General features: G+C 46.3%; 1 protein-coding gene across 2 annotated transcripts in view; it reads left to right on the forward strand.

The window, feature by feature from the left end:
* The first annotated feature begins 5075 nt into the window (after positions 1-5075).
* The window catches only part of LOC309601855 (mothers against decapentaplegic homolog 4), a 29203-nt gene continuing 17115 nt past the window's right edge, over positions 5076-17163 (forward strand). For both annotated transcript variants that reach the window (XM_082335054.1, XM_082335055.1), the window contains exons 1-4: positions 5076-5170; positions 14740-15105; positions 16014-16188; positions 16613-16642. In XM_082335054.1, the coding sequence (XP_082191180.1) occupies positions 14857-15105; positions 16014-16188; positions 16613-16642 (454 nt within the window). In that variant the 5' untranslated portion in view covers positions 5076-5170; positions 14740-14856. The remainder of the gene's footprint in view (positions 5171-14739; positions 15106-16013; positions 16189-16612; positions 16643-17163) is intronic.

Consider the following 17163-nt stretch of genomic DNA (forward strand, 5'->3'; position numbering starts at 1 on the left):
ATCCGGGTCTCACTGAAATCGGTGGTTTGGCACATAGTCACTAGAATAACTTAATGCATTTTTTATTAATAATAAAAACATATTGATTGGGATATGAGGTAGAACAAGCTGCAGAAATTTGATCAAAGTAATATTTCGGGGAGGGGGGCGGGGACAGATGCTAAACCACAACATGTTAAATTGATCCTGCTAGTACCAGCATGTGATATTTGAAAAAATGTTTGAGTTCAAAGGAGTTCAGATGGGTGGAAAAAGTACCATTTTGTTGGACACGGTATCCCTGCAGCCTTTCAAAATCACCTGAATGACCTACAAAGGTCCTTCCCAGGACAAAGTGTTGCTGGAGCTGTTTGGGTTTGGATAAATACGAGGCAGCAGCTCAGCATCTTCCCAGTCCCTTTACAGCTCCAGGTCAGTCCTTTCCTCGTGTGCTGCGGTGGGATTCGCCGCCTGTCCCCAACAGCCAGCACGCACGGAGCTTCGTGGACACCGTGCCGCACTTGGGACACCGGAGAGCGATGGTGGCATCGGCTCAATGGCTTGTGCACCCCCGAATTCCACATTTCACCATCCGGTTCATAGAATCATAGAATCGTTAGGGTTCGAAAAGACCCTTAAGATCATCAAGTCCAACCGTTAACCCAGCACTGCCAAGCCCACCACTAAACCACGTCCCTCAGCACCACGTCTAGACGTCTTTTAAATACCTCCATGGATGGGGACTCAGCCCCTGCCCTGGGCAGCCTGGGCCAGGGCCTGACAGCCCTTTGGGGGAAGAAGTTTTTCCCAATACCCAACCCAAACCTGCCCTGGCGCAGCTTGAGGCCGTTCCCTCTCGTCCCATCGCTTGTTCCTGGGGAGCAGAGACCGACCCCCCCGGCTCCAGCCTCCTTTCAGGCCGTTGCAGAGAGCGATGAGGGCTCCCCTCAGCCTCCTCTTCTCCAGGCTGAGCCCCCCCAGCTCCCCCAGCCGCTCCTCCCCAGCCTTGTGCTCCAGCCCCTGCCCCAGCCTCGCTGCCCTGCTCTGGCCACGCTCCAGCCCCTCCATGGCCGCCTTGGGGTGCGGGGCCCAGCGCTGAGCACAGCATTCGAGGGGCGGCCTCACCAGTGCCCAGCGCAGGGGCACCATCCCCTCCCTGCTCCTGCTGGCCACACCGTTCCTGATACAAGCCAGGGTGCCACTGGCCCTCTTGGCCACCTGGGCACCCTGCTGGCTCATGTCCAGCGGCTGTCGACCAGCACCCCCAGGCCCTTTCCCGCCGGGCAGCTCCCAGCCGCTCCTCCCCACGCCTGCAGCGGTGCCTGGGGTTGTTGTGCCCCCAGGGCAGGACCCGGCCCTGAGCCTTGCTGACCCTCACCCCGTGGCCTGGGCCCATCGACCCGGCCTGGCCAGGGCCCTCTGCAGGGCCTCCTGCCCTCCAGCAGATCGACACTTCCACCCAGCTTGGTGTCATCTGCAAACTGACTGAGGGTGCCCTCGATCCCCTCACCCAGATCATCAGTGAAGATGTTGAACAGGACCGGCCCCAACACTGAGCCCTGGGGAACACCACTGGTGACCGGCCGCCAACGGGGTTTGACTCCATTCACTAGTTGGTTGAGCAGGACATCACAATGATGGCTTTAGGAACCTCAAAACAGACATATGTATAAATACAGAGAGTCATCACGACGTGCACAGTACTTTTAAGATACCAAATTCAGATCCTTTCGGATTTAATACATGTTATAGAAGTTAATTAATCGCACTACCCCATAACCCAGCTGCAGTGTCATTGCCGGGGTTTTCCTCATTGAATTTGCAGCTTGTTCACACCTGATGGTGAAATATGGTGAAAGAATTTTCCCAACAGCCTTTCATCTCCACTCTTAAACCCAAAATTTCATGTATAAAGCCAGCTGCCTGTTGAAAAGATGCTTAAAAGGCAGCGTTAGTAATAGGAGTTTGTGGCATCCCAATGGGGTGTCCTTCATGGTATGCCTTGGAAGCAAACCAGGGCTATTGGCGATGGAAGGAAATTTAACATATTATATTTAGAGTTATTATTTGTCATCATACAACCAACGGGGAATCGGAAAATTATACTGCTCGGTGCTCAGCGTTAACATTTTGCAGCTTTCATCCACGTATTTGAGCAAATCGTCTCCCTGGATGAGGGGCTGCAGCTGGTTCTGCAAGCGCAAGGGGGAAGAGACCGTGCTTACAAATTGCAAATTATTTAATGATTTATTTTTTTTTTTAATGATATACCTTGGAGAGGGAGGGGAAGCGCTGGTGCAGGCAGCTTGTGAGCGCGTGGATTTGCTGCTCTGCGCTCCACGAATCCTGCACGGGACGTGCTCCCCGTTGAACTGGAGCTCTCATCTCCCATCCCTAACGCTTCAAAAACTCTAGAAATAGCTAATTTGCAACGCACTCAGCAAATCCTGGTGTGAAGAGGCTTCAATTACATCTACCCAGGAAAAGATGACAAATATAGCAGCATTTTACATTGCTTTTTATCACTACGACCTTCTTAAGGATGTGGAAGTGACTATAAATGATTTAATAGCGTGAGCAGGAAATTTTGGTGTGGCAATATAACAGTTTTTAAAAATTGCCATCATTCTTCGTTCTTATCAGAGTAGCTGCGCTAGCACACCAGTGCCTTGCCAAACACCCCTCGTATTTAGCAAAAATATATTGCGTTTTGCAGTGGATACGGTGTTTCGTGCACCTTTCCCCTTCTATTTTGTGTTCTAGCCATGGCCCAACACCACAAAGGTAGAAAGATGTAACCTTCAATTTGAAAACAAGTTAATCTTTTCCTTTTCAGCTGAATTCCTTTGGAGAATTTGCTTTTGCTGGACGAGGTGATGAGGAATGGGAAAAGCGGTTGCGTTTGCGGGCCAGTGCATTCGTTGGGGTTGGATTTGTGGGGCTTTGCACTTTTGGAGGTTGCATTCGAGAGGCTGTGCATTTGTTCGGGTTGCATTTGCAGGGCTTTCAACTTCTGGGGGTGGCATTTGTGGGATTTTGCACTTGTGGGGGTTGCATTTGTGGGATTTTGCAATTGTGGCATTGCATTTGTGGGATTTTGCACTTGTGGGGGTTGCATTTGTGGGGTTTTGCACTTGTGGGGGTTGCATTTGTGGGATTTTGCAATTGTGGCATTGCATTTGTGGGGTTTTGCACTTGTGGGGGTTGCATTTGTGGGATTTTGCAATTGTGGGGGTTGCATTTTTGGGATTTTGCACTTGTGGGACTGTGCATCTGTCGGGGTTGCATTTGCAGGGCTTTGCAGTTCTGGGGGTTGGTATTTACAGAACTTTGCATTTCTGGGGGTTGTAATTCTGGGGGGCTGCAGTTGCAGGGCTGTGCATTTATGGGGTTGCAGTTGCGGGGCTGTGCATTTATGGGGGTTGCATTTGTGGGATTTTGCACTTGTGGGGATTGCATTTGCAGGGCTTTTAGCTTCTGGGGGTTGCATTTGTGGGATCTTGCACTTGTGGGGGTTGCATTTGCAGGGCTTTCAACTTCTGGGGGTTGCATTTGTGGGATTTTGCACTTGTGGGGGTTGCATTTGTGGGGTTTTGCAATTGTGGGGATTGCATTTTGGGGGTTTTGCACTTGTGGGACTGTGCATCTGTCGGGGTTGCATTTGCAGGGCTTTGCACTTCTGGGGGTTGGTATTTGCAGAACGTTGCATTTCTGGGGGTTGTAATTCTGGGGCCAAACATTCCTGGGGCTGCAGTTGCAGGGCTGTGCATTTATGGGGGTTGCATTTGTGGTCCTGCATATTTGTTGGGGTTGCATTTGCAGGGCTTTTAGCTTCTGGGGGTTGCATTTGTGGGGTTTTGCACTTGTGGGGGTTGCATTTGTGGGGCTGTGCATTTGTTGGGGTTGCATTTTGGAGGTTTTGCACTTGTGGGGGTTGTAATTCCCAGGCCATACATTCGTGGGGCTGCAGTTGTGGGGCTGTGCATTTATGGGGGTTGCATTTGTGGCCCTGTGCATTTGTTGGGGTTGCATTTGCAGGGCTTTCAGCTTCTGGGGGTTGCATTTGTGGGATTTTGCACTTGTGGGGGTTGCACTGGGGGGCTGTGCATTTGTTGGGATTGCATTTGCAGGGCTTTCAGCTTCTTGGGGTTGCATTTGTGGGATTTTGCACTTGTGGGGTTGCACTTGTGGGACTGTGCATCTGTCGGGGTTGCATTTGCAGGGCTTTCCACTTCTGGGGGGGGTGTATTTGCAGCACTTTGCACTTACGGGGGTTGTAATCCTGGGGCCATACATTTATGGGGTTGCAGTTGCGGGGCTGTGCATTTATGGGGGTTGCATTTGTGGGATTTTGCACTTGTGGGGGTTGCATTTGCAGGGCTTTCAGGTTCTGGGGGGTGCATTTGTGGGGTTTTGCACTTCTGAGGGTTGCATTTATGTGGCTTTGCATTTATGGGGATCGCATTTTCGCGTTTTTGCACTTGCAGGGCTTGCGTTTGCAGCCCCGTGCATTTGTTGGGGTTGCATTTTTGCAGCTCGGCCTTTTCTGGGGGGCTGTGCTTGCCATCCTAGCAGCGCTACCTGCCCCGCCGGGCGCGCCGCCGCCGGACGCCAACCACACAAATAAACCCCCGAACGCTCCCGCCCGCCCGCTCCGCTCTCCGCCTGCCGGCGGCGCGACAACCGCGGGGCGGCGGGCGCGCAGGCGCGGTGGCGGCGGGTGGCGGCGCGGGGGCGCTCGGCGGCGGCGGCGGCGGCGGCGGCCGGGGGGGGGGTGGTGTTACCCGGATGTCGCGCATGCGCGGTGGCGGCTGGACGTGTCGGCGGCGGCCGCGGAGCGCGAGCGGCCGGAGCCGCGGCAACAACAACAACAACAACAACAACAAGAAGGAGGCGGCGGCGGTGGCGGCGACGGCGGTCGCGGGGCGGCCGGTTCCCCCCCTCCCCTGCGCCGCGGGCCTGTGAGCGCCGCCCCGCCGGCCCGGCCCGGCCGCAGCCCGGGGAGGGGAGGGCGGGGGGGCGGAGGCCTGGCCCGCTCCGCCGCACCGGGGCCGGCTGAGGCTGAGGGGAGGCTCCCCCGCCCCCCCCCCCGTCCTCCTCCTCCTCCCGCCGCCGCCGCCGCCGCCGCCCCTCGCCACAGCCGCAGGCCGCGCCCCGGAGAGCGGCCGCTCCGCCGCCGCCCGCGGCCCAGGTAACATCCGCTCTCGGCTCCCGCCCGCCCGCCGAGGCCGCCCGCAGCGCGTCCCCTCCTCCCCGCCGCCTCCCCCGGGCCGCGCCGGCCGCCGCTCCGGGGAACCGGGGCAGCGGCCCCCCCCCCCACCCCGGGGGCTTCTCCGCTGGGTTCCCCGCCTCCCTCCCCGCTTTCCCCCAGCGAGAAAAAAATACGATCCCCCCCCCCCCCCGCCCCCAAACTTTTAGTGTTATTATTTTTAAATCTCGGTGCCCTCTGGTAAAGGCTCTCCAGCCGGCCTGTCCCCGGTTAAACTTTCCTCCCCTGCCCTCCGTGCAGCCCGCTCTCTTCGTGCTCTCTCCCGCACGCTGGAAAATGCCCTGGATGGTTTTGCCTGAGCCGCTTCGCCTTTAGTTCTTCAAAATCTGCCATCTTATTTGCAATAACAGAGAACGGTGCTTTCAGCCGGTTTTCAGACAGCGCCGGGCTGCTCGGCAGAAGGGGCGTTAATTAAAGATTATTCCATCTTTACTCTTTTTTTTCCTTCCCATCCCCGTTTCTGGGGGTGTTGGGTTTTTGGGGAGGTTTGTGACTTGCCGCAGAGTTGAGTCGTATAGGTTTTACCACGGGAGGCTGGTTAATTTACGGGGTAATCTGGTTGTGGGTTAGGTGTGTTATTACTTGGAACCCAAATTGTACTACTGCAAACCAAGTGTTGTCAAACACATACGGTCGGAGCAGGATCGTGGTGGCTTTTACCACCACTTCTCAAATTTATCTTGGTTACGAATGGTGTGCCGCTGTCAACAGGCAAGAGCGATTTCAGACGCTGTGACAGCTGTCATCTTTTAAATCGTAAGACTCTTGTCCTGTTACTTCGTTCAGTAACGTAGGTAATTCCTACAGCTAGACTGCCCTATAAAACAAAACGTATTTTCGTACTCCCCAACGTCATGATAAGTAGGCAACTTGTCCTTCTGGCCCTCCTCTTATCTTGGCCGGATTGCTACTGGAAGGAGTTTCTTCTCGCTTTGCATTCATGAACCTCTTTTGATTTGCTTGTTGCATAAGCATGTGTGTTTAATATTGATATAGAAACTTCATTTCAAAGAGCTGCAGCCTAAAGAGAAGCAGTAAGTGTCTCAAACTGATTAGAATTCCTTTTTTAAGTAGATGGCTCTTTACATAATGCATTCAAGCGTAGCTAACACAATGGGGATGCGAGTTTTGAGAGGTATCAACAGATTTAGTGGAGAACAAAGGTGCTGAGAGCAGATCGGTTGATCCCGGTGAGGAGCAGCCTTCGCCGTGCTGTTGTTAAGGTCCCGCTGGAATTTTAGGACTCTGTTTTCCTATGTTGTTAACCTTGTGAAAAACTCTACTTTTGGTTGGGGCTGGAATTTTCCATGCTTGCTTTGCCCAGAGGTGATTTTTTTTTTTTTTTTTTTTGAAGCTCGAACAAATGCAGAGAACATTATCCCTGTGCAGATTACAATAAAGAACAGATGTTATCTAATACACCTATTGCTAGGGTATCGAAACGTTATGTACAAGTGAAAAATCACACCGCTTCTGCCCGAGCAAGGTTTGACTCTTACTGCTTGGCGTAGCCGCAATTGTTTCCTCTGTTTGTGAGGTTTTGACAAATTGCTATTTGTCCTCGTCGAAAGAAGCCTTCTGCGAGAAGGTGGGTCTTGCAGGGTGCTCTGAGGAGGAGTTCAGTTCAGGTTCGCTCTGTCGTCCTACGGCAAGGACTTCCACCGCCTGCCGCCTTCTGAGCCTGGCCTCTCCTGCCGTTCCCAGGTTTCCGTCCCCTCCTTACCCGCGGGCGCTAGGATGAGGAGGGGATGACCTCTTGCTCGGTGGGACGCCACGGGTGCCCTCTCGGAGGTGAGGTAGTGCCAGTCTCGCTGCCGTGTCGCAGAAGTAGATCCAGTTGTAGAGGAGTTTACTGCCCTTCCCGCTCTCGTGGCGTAACGTGCAGTGGTCTTCCTTCTCTGACCATACAGAAGCCTGTATTGAAAAGAGGAATTATTTTTCAGCTGTATACATTCTCAAAAATAAAAAGTAGAGAGAGGGAAGGGGAACCAAAATGACAATTGCAACTTTCTAGGATGTAAAACGTGTGCCTGTGTAGTCACATCAGCATAGGAGCGCTACCTTTTTCATCGTGTCCTGCCCCCCACGCGTACAACGACAAGGATTTGGATGTGTTTTTTACTGTTGTATTAGTTTCTCGAATGAGATTCAAAAAACCTGGGACCTTGTGCAGCAGAAACGTTTGCTCCATTTACAGGATCAGTCTGTTGCATTTGTAAAGTGCTTTCGAAAGCAGTCGGAGTGCACAGGTGGAAGCCGAGAGGAGGAAAGATGCTGAGAGCTGCAGTTGGGCAGCTACGTCGCATCGGTTTCTTCCACAAAGAAATGGCTGCTCATGCTTTTTAACCGTGAATTTCTGTTAAGATGAAAGAGTTGCCACTCCGAGTTGTCTTAGAACTCTTCTCCGGTTCCTTTTATGCTGTCATGTGTCTTAAATTTTTGTAGCTACTGACAGTGAGATGAGCAGAATTGATACTGATGATTCAGATACACGCACAAAAATAGTGTTCTGGGGAATGTTAGCTCTTACTGTACAGAACCGTGCGAGCGCAGTACCTTCTCAGTACTCTTTCTCTTGCTCTCTAATGCTAATTGTTCTTATGTCTACAAACATTTTGTTCCTGTTCACCCTTTGGGCAAGTAGATAATAGTCTAATGTGCTGGAAAGTATCTGCAGTTTAATCACTTATTCATATCTTCATCAAATCACGAGCTGCCTTTTGTTTTATCGGTTTATGGATTTTCCTTTATCATGTTTATCATCAAACTTCTACCACTGCATTATTAAACAGCAGAACTCTGTCGTAATGTTTTGGTGGTTAAAAGCAATCAAACGTATATGCTGCTTTTCGGACATCTTTGTGTTCGTCTAATTTTGGAGGCAACAGCTTATGCAAGAGCCATTCTTGTCCTTTATTCGTGTGAAATGTTCTAGCAAGATGTCAATTTGTACGCTATTCTAATTAGCCAGTTCGTTAGCGTTGCGTTACTGCCTGATACCAGAACGCTGGAAATCTGTGACTGGGATGGCCGTTACTGGTAAACCGCGCTCCCACAGCATCAGTGGCAGCTTCAAGCAAACAATTCTTATTTTTTCTTAGCTATATTTTTCCAAAGATTACCTTCATATTTGCAACTTGGAAATAGGTTTTTGGTCATTAAGGTATTTTTTAGATTAATTCATTCCCCTTTTCCCCCCAGTATATGACTCCCCAGCATTGCAGGCTGTACATCTTTCCCTTTGATATCATACAGTGCCATAGGCCTTGATCGGGCTGTGATTTTTCTTTGCTACTGCAATATACCTGTTTTTATTTTCTTGGAAAATAAATTTTCTTTATTTTCTCCTTGGAAGCTCAGAGGGTATGAGCTTTTTCTCTTTTTTTTGTTTTTTTGTTTTTTGAAGACCATCGTAGTAATATTCACTTAAGTCATGGCTCATCTCAAAGGATATTCTGCCGGCAAATTTTCTGACTTGCTTAGGCCGTTGTACAATATCTTACAATGGATAACGGCCAAGTTCTCTTTCGATTCACAGCGTAGGTAGAAATGCTCTGTTGTACCTGGTGAATGCCACTGGACACGCTTACTTGCCTTATGTTATCATCTTTAGCATCCCTTTGCACGTTTGTAACACCAGCCCTTACACGGATATACCAGTACTAAACATTCTCAGGCTTATATATTTGCGTGCATCATAGGACATTTTTGCATAACTGCTGCTAAAAATCTCTGTTTGTATTATTTAGAATAGAATAGTTCAGTTGGAAGGGACCTACAGCGATCATCTACTGATGATCGTTTGAAACGCTCGAAGGTGACACAGGACTGTTGTCTGATCAGTTTGTACAAAAAGGTGGCAAATCTCTCTCCGCCTTGCTGTTTAAAGGCTTCCTGAGCCCTGAATGTGTCATCTGATGCTTAGCACATGTAAAATCTTTTTTTTTTTCTTTGATTTTAACTTTGCAGACTGGTTGGATTTCCATCACAACTCTTTATTTCAGGCTTCTCGTGCATGCGGTTGCAAATCCATCTTGCGTTCTTCATTCGCTTCAGCGTATGCTGCACGTCCCCCTGCCTCCCCCGTTTGGCATGTTTATCAGCCTTCCCCACCAGCATCTCTGGACCTTCAGCACCCTGTCCATGCCTGGAACCTCTCTTCTGACCTGATCTGCAAGACCGCTTCCCTTTCTCCATCAAAAGCTTTTCAAAGGGCCATTGCTGCCCTGACACCTGCAGGAACTATTTTTCCAGTTGTGCCAAGGCTGTTCTATATTTTAACATTTTTCTTTAAATACAGCACTTCACAATTCTTAGCATCTTAGTTTTTAAAACAAAGTGTTACTGATCACTCCTAATCGCACTACTTCTGGTGTAATTTCTCCTGCAAACAGTGAAGTCTCCAAGAGTCTCAAGTTGGCTCTTGTTTGGAAAATACCTAGTTTGTTGTATAAACCTAACAAAATATCTGCTAAGAAAGTGGCACGGAGGGGGTTTTGGCCTTTTGTCCATCTCTTAAAGTAATTATCCAGCGGCATTTGGACCGTCACATTTTTAGACTGAGTTTCTTGGTGAATTTGATCCCTCCGCAGCTGCGATTGGCTTAAACCCTACTGTAAATGAATAGGGCCGTGTATCATATCAGCGTCGGGCCTGGATTAACCGTCTTGCCCAAGCTGTTGGATTGCTGATTGCCTGGATCATATTCCTGTGGGTTATGTCCCTGACTTCCAGCTCCATCCATAACCGCCTGGTTTGTCTGTGTAAGCGTATTATTTCCTTTTCTTGTTTGGGGTTGATCGTTCTCCCCAAATTGCAAAGTGTGGCTTTTGTGGGAGGAGAAGGGGAAGACAAGTGACTTGTGAGCGTAACAAGTATTCATTTAAGGTTGTTCTTAATACGTAGAAAAGAACGTGAGATCTTTTTAAGAGATTTGGATTGGTAACTAACTTCTCAGCAAATTTCAACCGCGTTAGAGAATTGGAAATGGGAATTGTTTGGAGGCAGGGATTTTTCAGAGGAGTTTCAAAATGCGCTTGGCTGGATGGCTAGGGCACATTGACGGGGGTTTAGGTGAAGTCTTGGTATTTTTTTAAGCAGCCTCTGCCCTTACGTCTCAGTTGGGCTTCCGTATGACCGTAGCGATACCTCTGTAAAAGCCGAGGAAATCAAGTCCGTGTGTTTTTTCTAACCGTGGAAAGCAGAAAAACTTTTTTCTCTTTCTAAAACCCTCGTACCTTCTTCAGACCGCGCGTGTGCGTCTGCCTCCGTCTGTGTGCGTCTGCGTGCTTTTTTTGATGAAGAATTGCAAACTGCAGCGTACCTCAGCAACTCTCGGGCCTCGTGTGAGGCCTTCCAAATGATCGTATCTCTTAAATCCCTCGTATGCTGCCTGAAGAGTTGCTGCAAATATTTGGAAGTCGTGGCTCACGCGGTTTTTGTTACCCTTGGTTTTTGGCATGGAAAACCACTTGTTCTTAAGCAGTCTTGGCTTATATTATCTTGCTGGTGCAGCTGAAGAGATACTGGCAAACAAGGTGGAAGAGTAATTTTCTGTTCTATAAATGCATGGATTATCCCTTTGGGTGAGAGATCATCTGCTTTTTGTACTTTGCTCGGTTTTGTCTAGTTGATCCGGAGTGCCGTGCCTTCCACAAACCGGGAATGCGCTCCTGGAGCTCTGAGCCAGCACTGGGTTTTCAAAGCTTTTGGAGAAGATGCCGAACATTAAACCTGGTCTCTGTTTTCTAGTCACGCTAGTAAAATGATTGCTGTTTTGAGAGAGAGTGTAGCAGTTGACCTGAGAACGGCGGAATAGCTTGAGTCAGTACGGTGCTTATTTTGCTTTCCTGCCCATAAGATAAATGTAAGTGCAGTGAGGGCACTGGTGTGAGAGCTCAGTAATGTTACTTCCACGTAGATAAGTCAATAATTTGATTTTTGTTATATGAGGTAGCATACTATTCTAGGTGCCTATGTTTTCAGAATCTATTTATATCGTTCAGGTAACCGTTTCTGGCAGAATTATCCACAGACATGAAAACGAGGCATGTGGCACCAGCGTTGCATTTTTAATTTTAGACAGCTGCTTCATGTTTTGAATTTCATCGCACAGGCTAAAAAGATACATCACCCTTCAGCCAGGCAGCCGCGGGGAAGTAGGATGTGCGGAAGAATGATGGTATTTGTTCAAGCCTGCATCAGTCTTGGAGGAAGAGTTTCAGTTAATGGTTACTTATCAGTTCTCTGAGATAGTAGCCTGTTTGCTACAGGTCATCAAGGGTGTTTTTAATTACCTGGCAATCTTCGCTTCTTCTGTCTGTCAGATTTATCTCCTCTTCCGAGGATCTTATTCTTGTTACAATACTTAGACTATCGCAGAACGCTAGTCGTTCGCTTGTTTTGTAACATCCCTGTTAATACTTAGCTGTTGAAAAAAATCACTTTCTATATCATGATGAGGTGCTTCTCTATGACTTTGTAACTTGTTAGCATTTACGTTAGCTTGTCCCATTTTTTCTTTTTCTTCTGCGTTCTGCTCGCATCACACGATAGCAAAAGGGAGAGAAATACCGTGTAGTTCCTCGGTAGGCGAAGCCGAGAGCTTCAGTGCAAGCGCTGTCTCCTGCTGCTGCTTTTCTCGTGTTCCCTCTCTCTCCCTTTTCCCCCAAAGCGCTCTCTCTGTTGCCATGAAATTCCTGGCTAGAGGGAAGTAAGAAGATGCTCAACACATTTGGCCCTACCTATTCCGCCGTAAATCCAAGCTCGAGCCGTAGTGTGGGATCACCTCCTTGGGCGGGGGGGGCGTGCTAAGGAACGAATTTCAAGTTTCATGCTCGCATCAAACAAACGTTAAATCACACAAGCGTACCGTTGTTTTGCAGAACATCTCGCACTCCGTGTCTGAGGGCATGCTGGAACCTTATCTTCAAAGGCTATCTTCTAAAAATATAACGCATTAAGATTGCGTTTTGCTTTTATTTGCACACATGAAAGTAATATAGTAAGAAGGTGTTAAGGCACCTCTTGAATGTGTGACTCAAAGATAGGCTTGTAGAGCTATTTTGTGAGAAACTAAATTTGTGGAACGTAAAAACTTGGCTTGCCTGCAAAATATACTAACGCTTCTGGTGCTTCAGAAGAAATATGTCACGGCATTTCTCTATATGTGCCAGGTTGATAGCCACTGACCTCACCCCCTTTTTCCGGGGATCGAAATGGCACAATTAAATACAGGATTTCTGTAGAGGGGACTTCTAAGGGAAGGCTCCCGAATTACCGTGCGATTACGCGCCGGCAGTGTGTAACAGTATTCAAAATCCTAAACAAGTGGCCCGGCTTTCAAAAGTGCTGAACAGTCAGAAGCTCCTATTGAGCGCAGTGGCAGCTGAGGGGTGACTCAACATTTCTGAAGATCATTCCACTTAAAGAAGGATTTATTTGCTCGATCCTAGTCTTCTGAAAGTCAGCAAGCAAAATTCTCATTCATAGTTTTAGGGGCGTAGAAGATAGAGCTGCCTGTCTAATTTTAAGCGTCTCTTTATTTAAAGCTCTTTTGGCTAATAGCTTTATCTAGTCACTTATTTATGATTACTTATGCATATCTATCTGGGATGCTGTTTTATATTTAAGGAAAATGATGTGCTATTCTGTTTTAGCTGGCAAGCTTTTATGGATTTATGCGAGTGCGGGTTGCCATGGAGAATGACTGGCAGGTTAAGCTCGACTTTTAAAAGAGGCTTATTGAGTTGAAGCGCAAAAAAACCCTAGCCTTGAAGGAGAAACTTTAATAGCTAGGTAAAATGATCTTATTCAAACTTCTAGGTAATTGTTTTCCTTTGGGAGAAATTAGGTCCAGAAGCATCCTTACAAAAGAAGAAAACTACTGAAAATGGAGGGGGCTGGGGGGAAAAGGATTTGTGATGTGTTTTTTTCCAAGCATACCAAACCGTGCTGTATTCAAGTTGAAATTGGAGAAAATATTAAATAGGGAAGACCTTGTTTCCTTTTATAATTGTGCTGGATTTGTGTTACAATATTCCTTTTACAAGAAGGGAAGGCATGCATTCACACTGTAATTTGTGTGATGCGTTAACCTTCTAAATTAACGTCCCACTCTTATTTTTGTGCAACGCATTTGTTTCCAATAAATAGCTGCCACTACCGTACCCCTAATAACCTGGAAAATTCCAGTGCAGTAACAGGTCTTTGACTCCATGTGTTCCTCAGATAACACGAACAAACTTTTTCCTTAACTATTGCAATCCAATATCTTTTTATTTACATTGCTGAGAACAACATGCTAGTTTCAGAAGGGCTTATATTTTAAATTTACTCAGAACACGTAAATGTCGTCAAATGACTTACGCATGTTTGCTGCCGGTGTCTGAAGAAAGTCAGACCACGTAGTTGGTAGAACGGCGTTAGTGGATGACTACCTGAAGTCAGAGGTGCTTGAAGAACCAGAGCAGCTTTTTGACCACATTAGACTCCTTTTCTGTAAGTGCACAAAACCTGCTGTCCTACGTTTCTGGATAAAGCAAGATAAAGTGCAGTAATGAGCTCTTTCAGAATTGAGAAAATCAGGCCAGCTCTTCTGCTAATTTGGGAATTAAAGGAACCTTCGAAAAGATGAGGTCTGCTGGCTTAGAGAAGAATGACCTCATGACCAGAAACCACCGCAGGTTCTTAACAAAGAGAGTTTAAAGGGCGAATGTGTGAGGACGGACTTACTCCTTGTCTTATATTTAGTGTAATTAAGGCAGTTCTGCTTGAGACAATTTAGAAGTGCTTTTTTAGTGACTTCGGTTGATCTGTCTTGGTCCAGAAGAAGCTGGATCCAAACAAGTAAAGACAAATGTGCCAGTTGGGATTTTCTTATCTAAAGATACGCACAATACTAATTTACATAAATGCATATTAAGCTAATGGCCAGATACAATTTTTGCCTTTGTGATCAGCAAAGAGAAATAAGAGTTAGTCTGAGGTCAGAACATAGCGGAACTATTTGAACAGGATTATTAAAAAAAGATGACAGATGATTCTGGTGTGCATTCGTGCTTCTTCACTATTCAAATTTTGTTTCAGTCGATGCCCCTTGATTCCCAGTCAGTATTTTCACTTGGTTTCATCCTACCAGTATAAACCATAGGAAATCATTGTCACTGTTCTCCTTTTCCTGATTCAGAGCCTGTTCATCTAATAATCCCTGCCTTTCTATATGTACATACTATGTGTACATGTATATAAACTATAATCTTTATTTAAATATTGTTACTAGGGGAAAAAGGAAATCTTATCTCTCCAACTGTGCAAGCAGTGTCTTAAGCATGTTTTAGCTATCATGGGACAAGCAATGCAGTTTTTTCATGTGCTTTTAATATCCTGCACTTAGCTTGAAAATAAAAGAAGCAAAAAGCCACAGACTTCCTTAGAAACATGATCTGCAATTTGTTAAAAACAATTCTAATGTAGATATTTTTTCCTCCTAGGTTTTACCAAGAGACAGTACATCTAACACTTAACTTGGATCATCTCTTGTTCATCAGCTTGAAAATCATAACAGCCCCCAAAACTGACATTTGATCTGAAAGAAAAAGCTGTGACAAATGGACAATATGTCTATTACTAACACGCCAACAAGTAATGATGCTTGTCTGAGCATTGTTCACAGCTTGATGTGCCATCGACAAGGTGGAGAGAGTGAAACTTTTGCAAAACGCGCAATTGAAAGTTTAGTTAAAAAGCTAAAGGAGAAAAAAGATGAATTGGATTCTTTGATTACAGCTATAACCACAAATGGAGCTCATCCTAGCAAGTGTGTTACAATACAGAGAACGCTGGATGGGAGGCTTCAGGTTAGTACAAGTGAAAATCAGATGTTTTCCTCCTAGTGAAGCTGGAGCAAAAGTGAGTGACGCAGGATCCTAGAGTGTTGAGGAAGAGTAGCTCTTCTCTTGCGTCCCCCCTCGCCCCCATTTGTAGGCATGTTTTGTGGCTGGAGCTCTGGACTGCTGCAGTAGTTGATTTTTTTTCAAAAGGAGCAGAAGGCGTTGGATCAGCCGTTCTAAACGAGGGTGTGTGTGGCAGTAAAAAGCAGGGTCACGTAACAAAATCGGCTGTTTATCCTGGTATTTTCACTACAAGCTTCTGTTAGCTCTGTGTTGGTCAGCAGTGTGAAGAAAGACCTATGATCCCTTGCTAAGGTACTCCAAGGAGTCTGCACTGAGGATTTACGTTAGCCTTATATCGTCAGTACTCAGTACCTGTATAGCTTGGGTTGCGATTTCCTTGTTCCAGGACAGATGTCATGTTTGCTGGCTAGCTTTCTGTCTACCCTAGAAGCATTTTTTTTTGTTTTTTGGTTTTTTTCAGTATAATGGATTGGCATTCTTCTACTTGTAAATTCCTTATAGTGTAGCTTAGTGCCTCGTTCCTCTTCTTCTGGGGCAAAGCTCCTTCATCATCCATGGTGGGGAAGGTGACCATACATACTACATTAAGCACAAATTCTGCTTCTGCCATTTTGTATCCAGTATTTTTTCTTAAGAATCACAGTGTTGACTTAACCGTAGCAAAAACCCTGATAGAAATTTATTTCTGTTGAGTACAGAACGTGGGTAAACTGTACACCACCTTTTTTTTTCATATTTTGATGATGGAGAGAGGTTGTCTTGTTGTTTGTCCTCTTCCAGCTTTGCTCCTCACTAAGTAAAGTGAAATGTCTTGCTACTTTCCCAATCAACTTTTGTGTCTAACTTTTTAGGTGGCTGGTCGCAAGGGATTCCCTCATGTGATTTACGCTCGTCTTTGGAGGTGGCCTGATCTTCATAAAAATGAACTCAAGCATGTTAAATATTGTCAGTATGCTTTTGACTTAAAATGTGACAGTGTCTGTGTAAATCCTTACCATTATGAGCGTGTAGTATCGCCTGGCATCGGTAAGTAGACTCTTGATTTAAAGTGGAACAGTGGGAATAAAATGTAAACTGTTTTCCTTTTGAGGGTAGAAAATGCAGGCCTAAATTAGAAACATTAACTTTTAATGATCTAATTATAAATGACTCTCGTGTGCCTTTGTCCGTCGTCTTAACGGAATTTTTCTTTTACCTTTATTCCAAATCTGAAAGAACAGTTTGTGGCTTTTGTTTAAGCCTTTCTGTTGGCTTTGCGCACGGTTCTTACCGTTAACGTCCATCCTAGGAATAACTTAGCGTTGAGACTTGCGTTGTGGTGGAGGGGGTATAATACGTAGAGTCTGTAGTACTAATTTGTAAAGGCTTGTAAACTTAATGTTCAAACGCTGTCGAAGATCTCTGTGTATATAATCCTCCCCGCCCCCTTTTCTTTTTCTTCTTTTTAAAGATCTCTCAGGACTGACACTACAGAGTTCTGGTAAGTAGCTCTGTTTACTGTTGCATTTCTACGGGCACGAACTGTGTTAAACTCTTCAGCGTGTACGCGGTTTTTTCCTGTGTATCTCCTTGGGAGGGAACGTAGAGAGCAGATGGGAAGGCATTTGTCTCTCTGGTTTTGGAAAACCAGCTAAGTAGCATATGAGAGGCAAGTATTGATCAATTCTTTAAATTGAGGCTTCAGCTCAGCTTGTAGGTATGTTCTGTTTTCATCGCCTGCAAGTTATAAACCCCAACAGAAGAGAAAAACAAAAACCTCACTGTTGAAGGCTGCTGATTAAAACAACAAACCACCCAAAAATGTGTCCGCCTGTGTGATATACTAATTAATTGAACTGAGAATAATAGATGCTTACGATTAATATGTAGTTTAGCAAGAAAATAATAGAAATTCTGTAATTAATATGCAATTGAATGAAGCAATCTAATATTCTTGCTCTCCCTGAAACTTGAGAGAAATTGGACATTAAATGTCCAATGGACGTTACTCAGAAATCTGAG

The sequence above is a fragment of the Platalea leucorodia genome, assembly GCF_965183815.1.
Source record: "Platalea leucorodia genome assembly, chromosome: W".
Taxonomy (NCBI): domain Eukaryota; kingdom Metazoa; phylum Chordata; class Aves; order Pelecaniformes; family Threskiornithidae; genus Platalea; species Platalea leucorodia.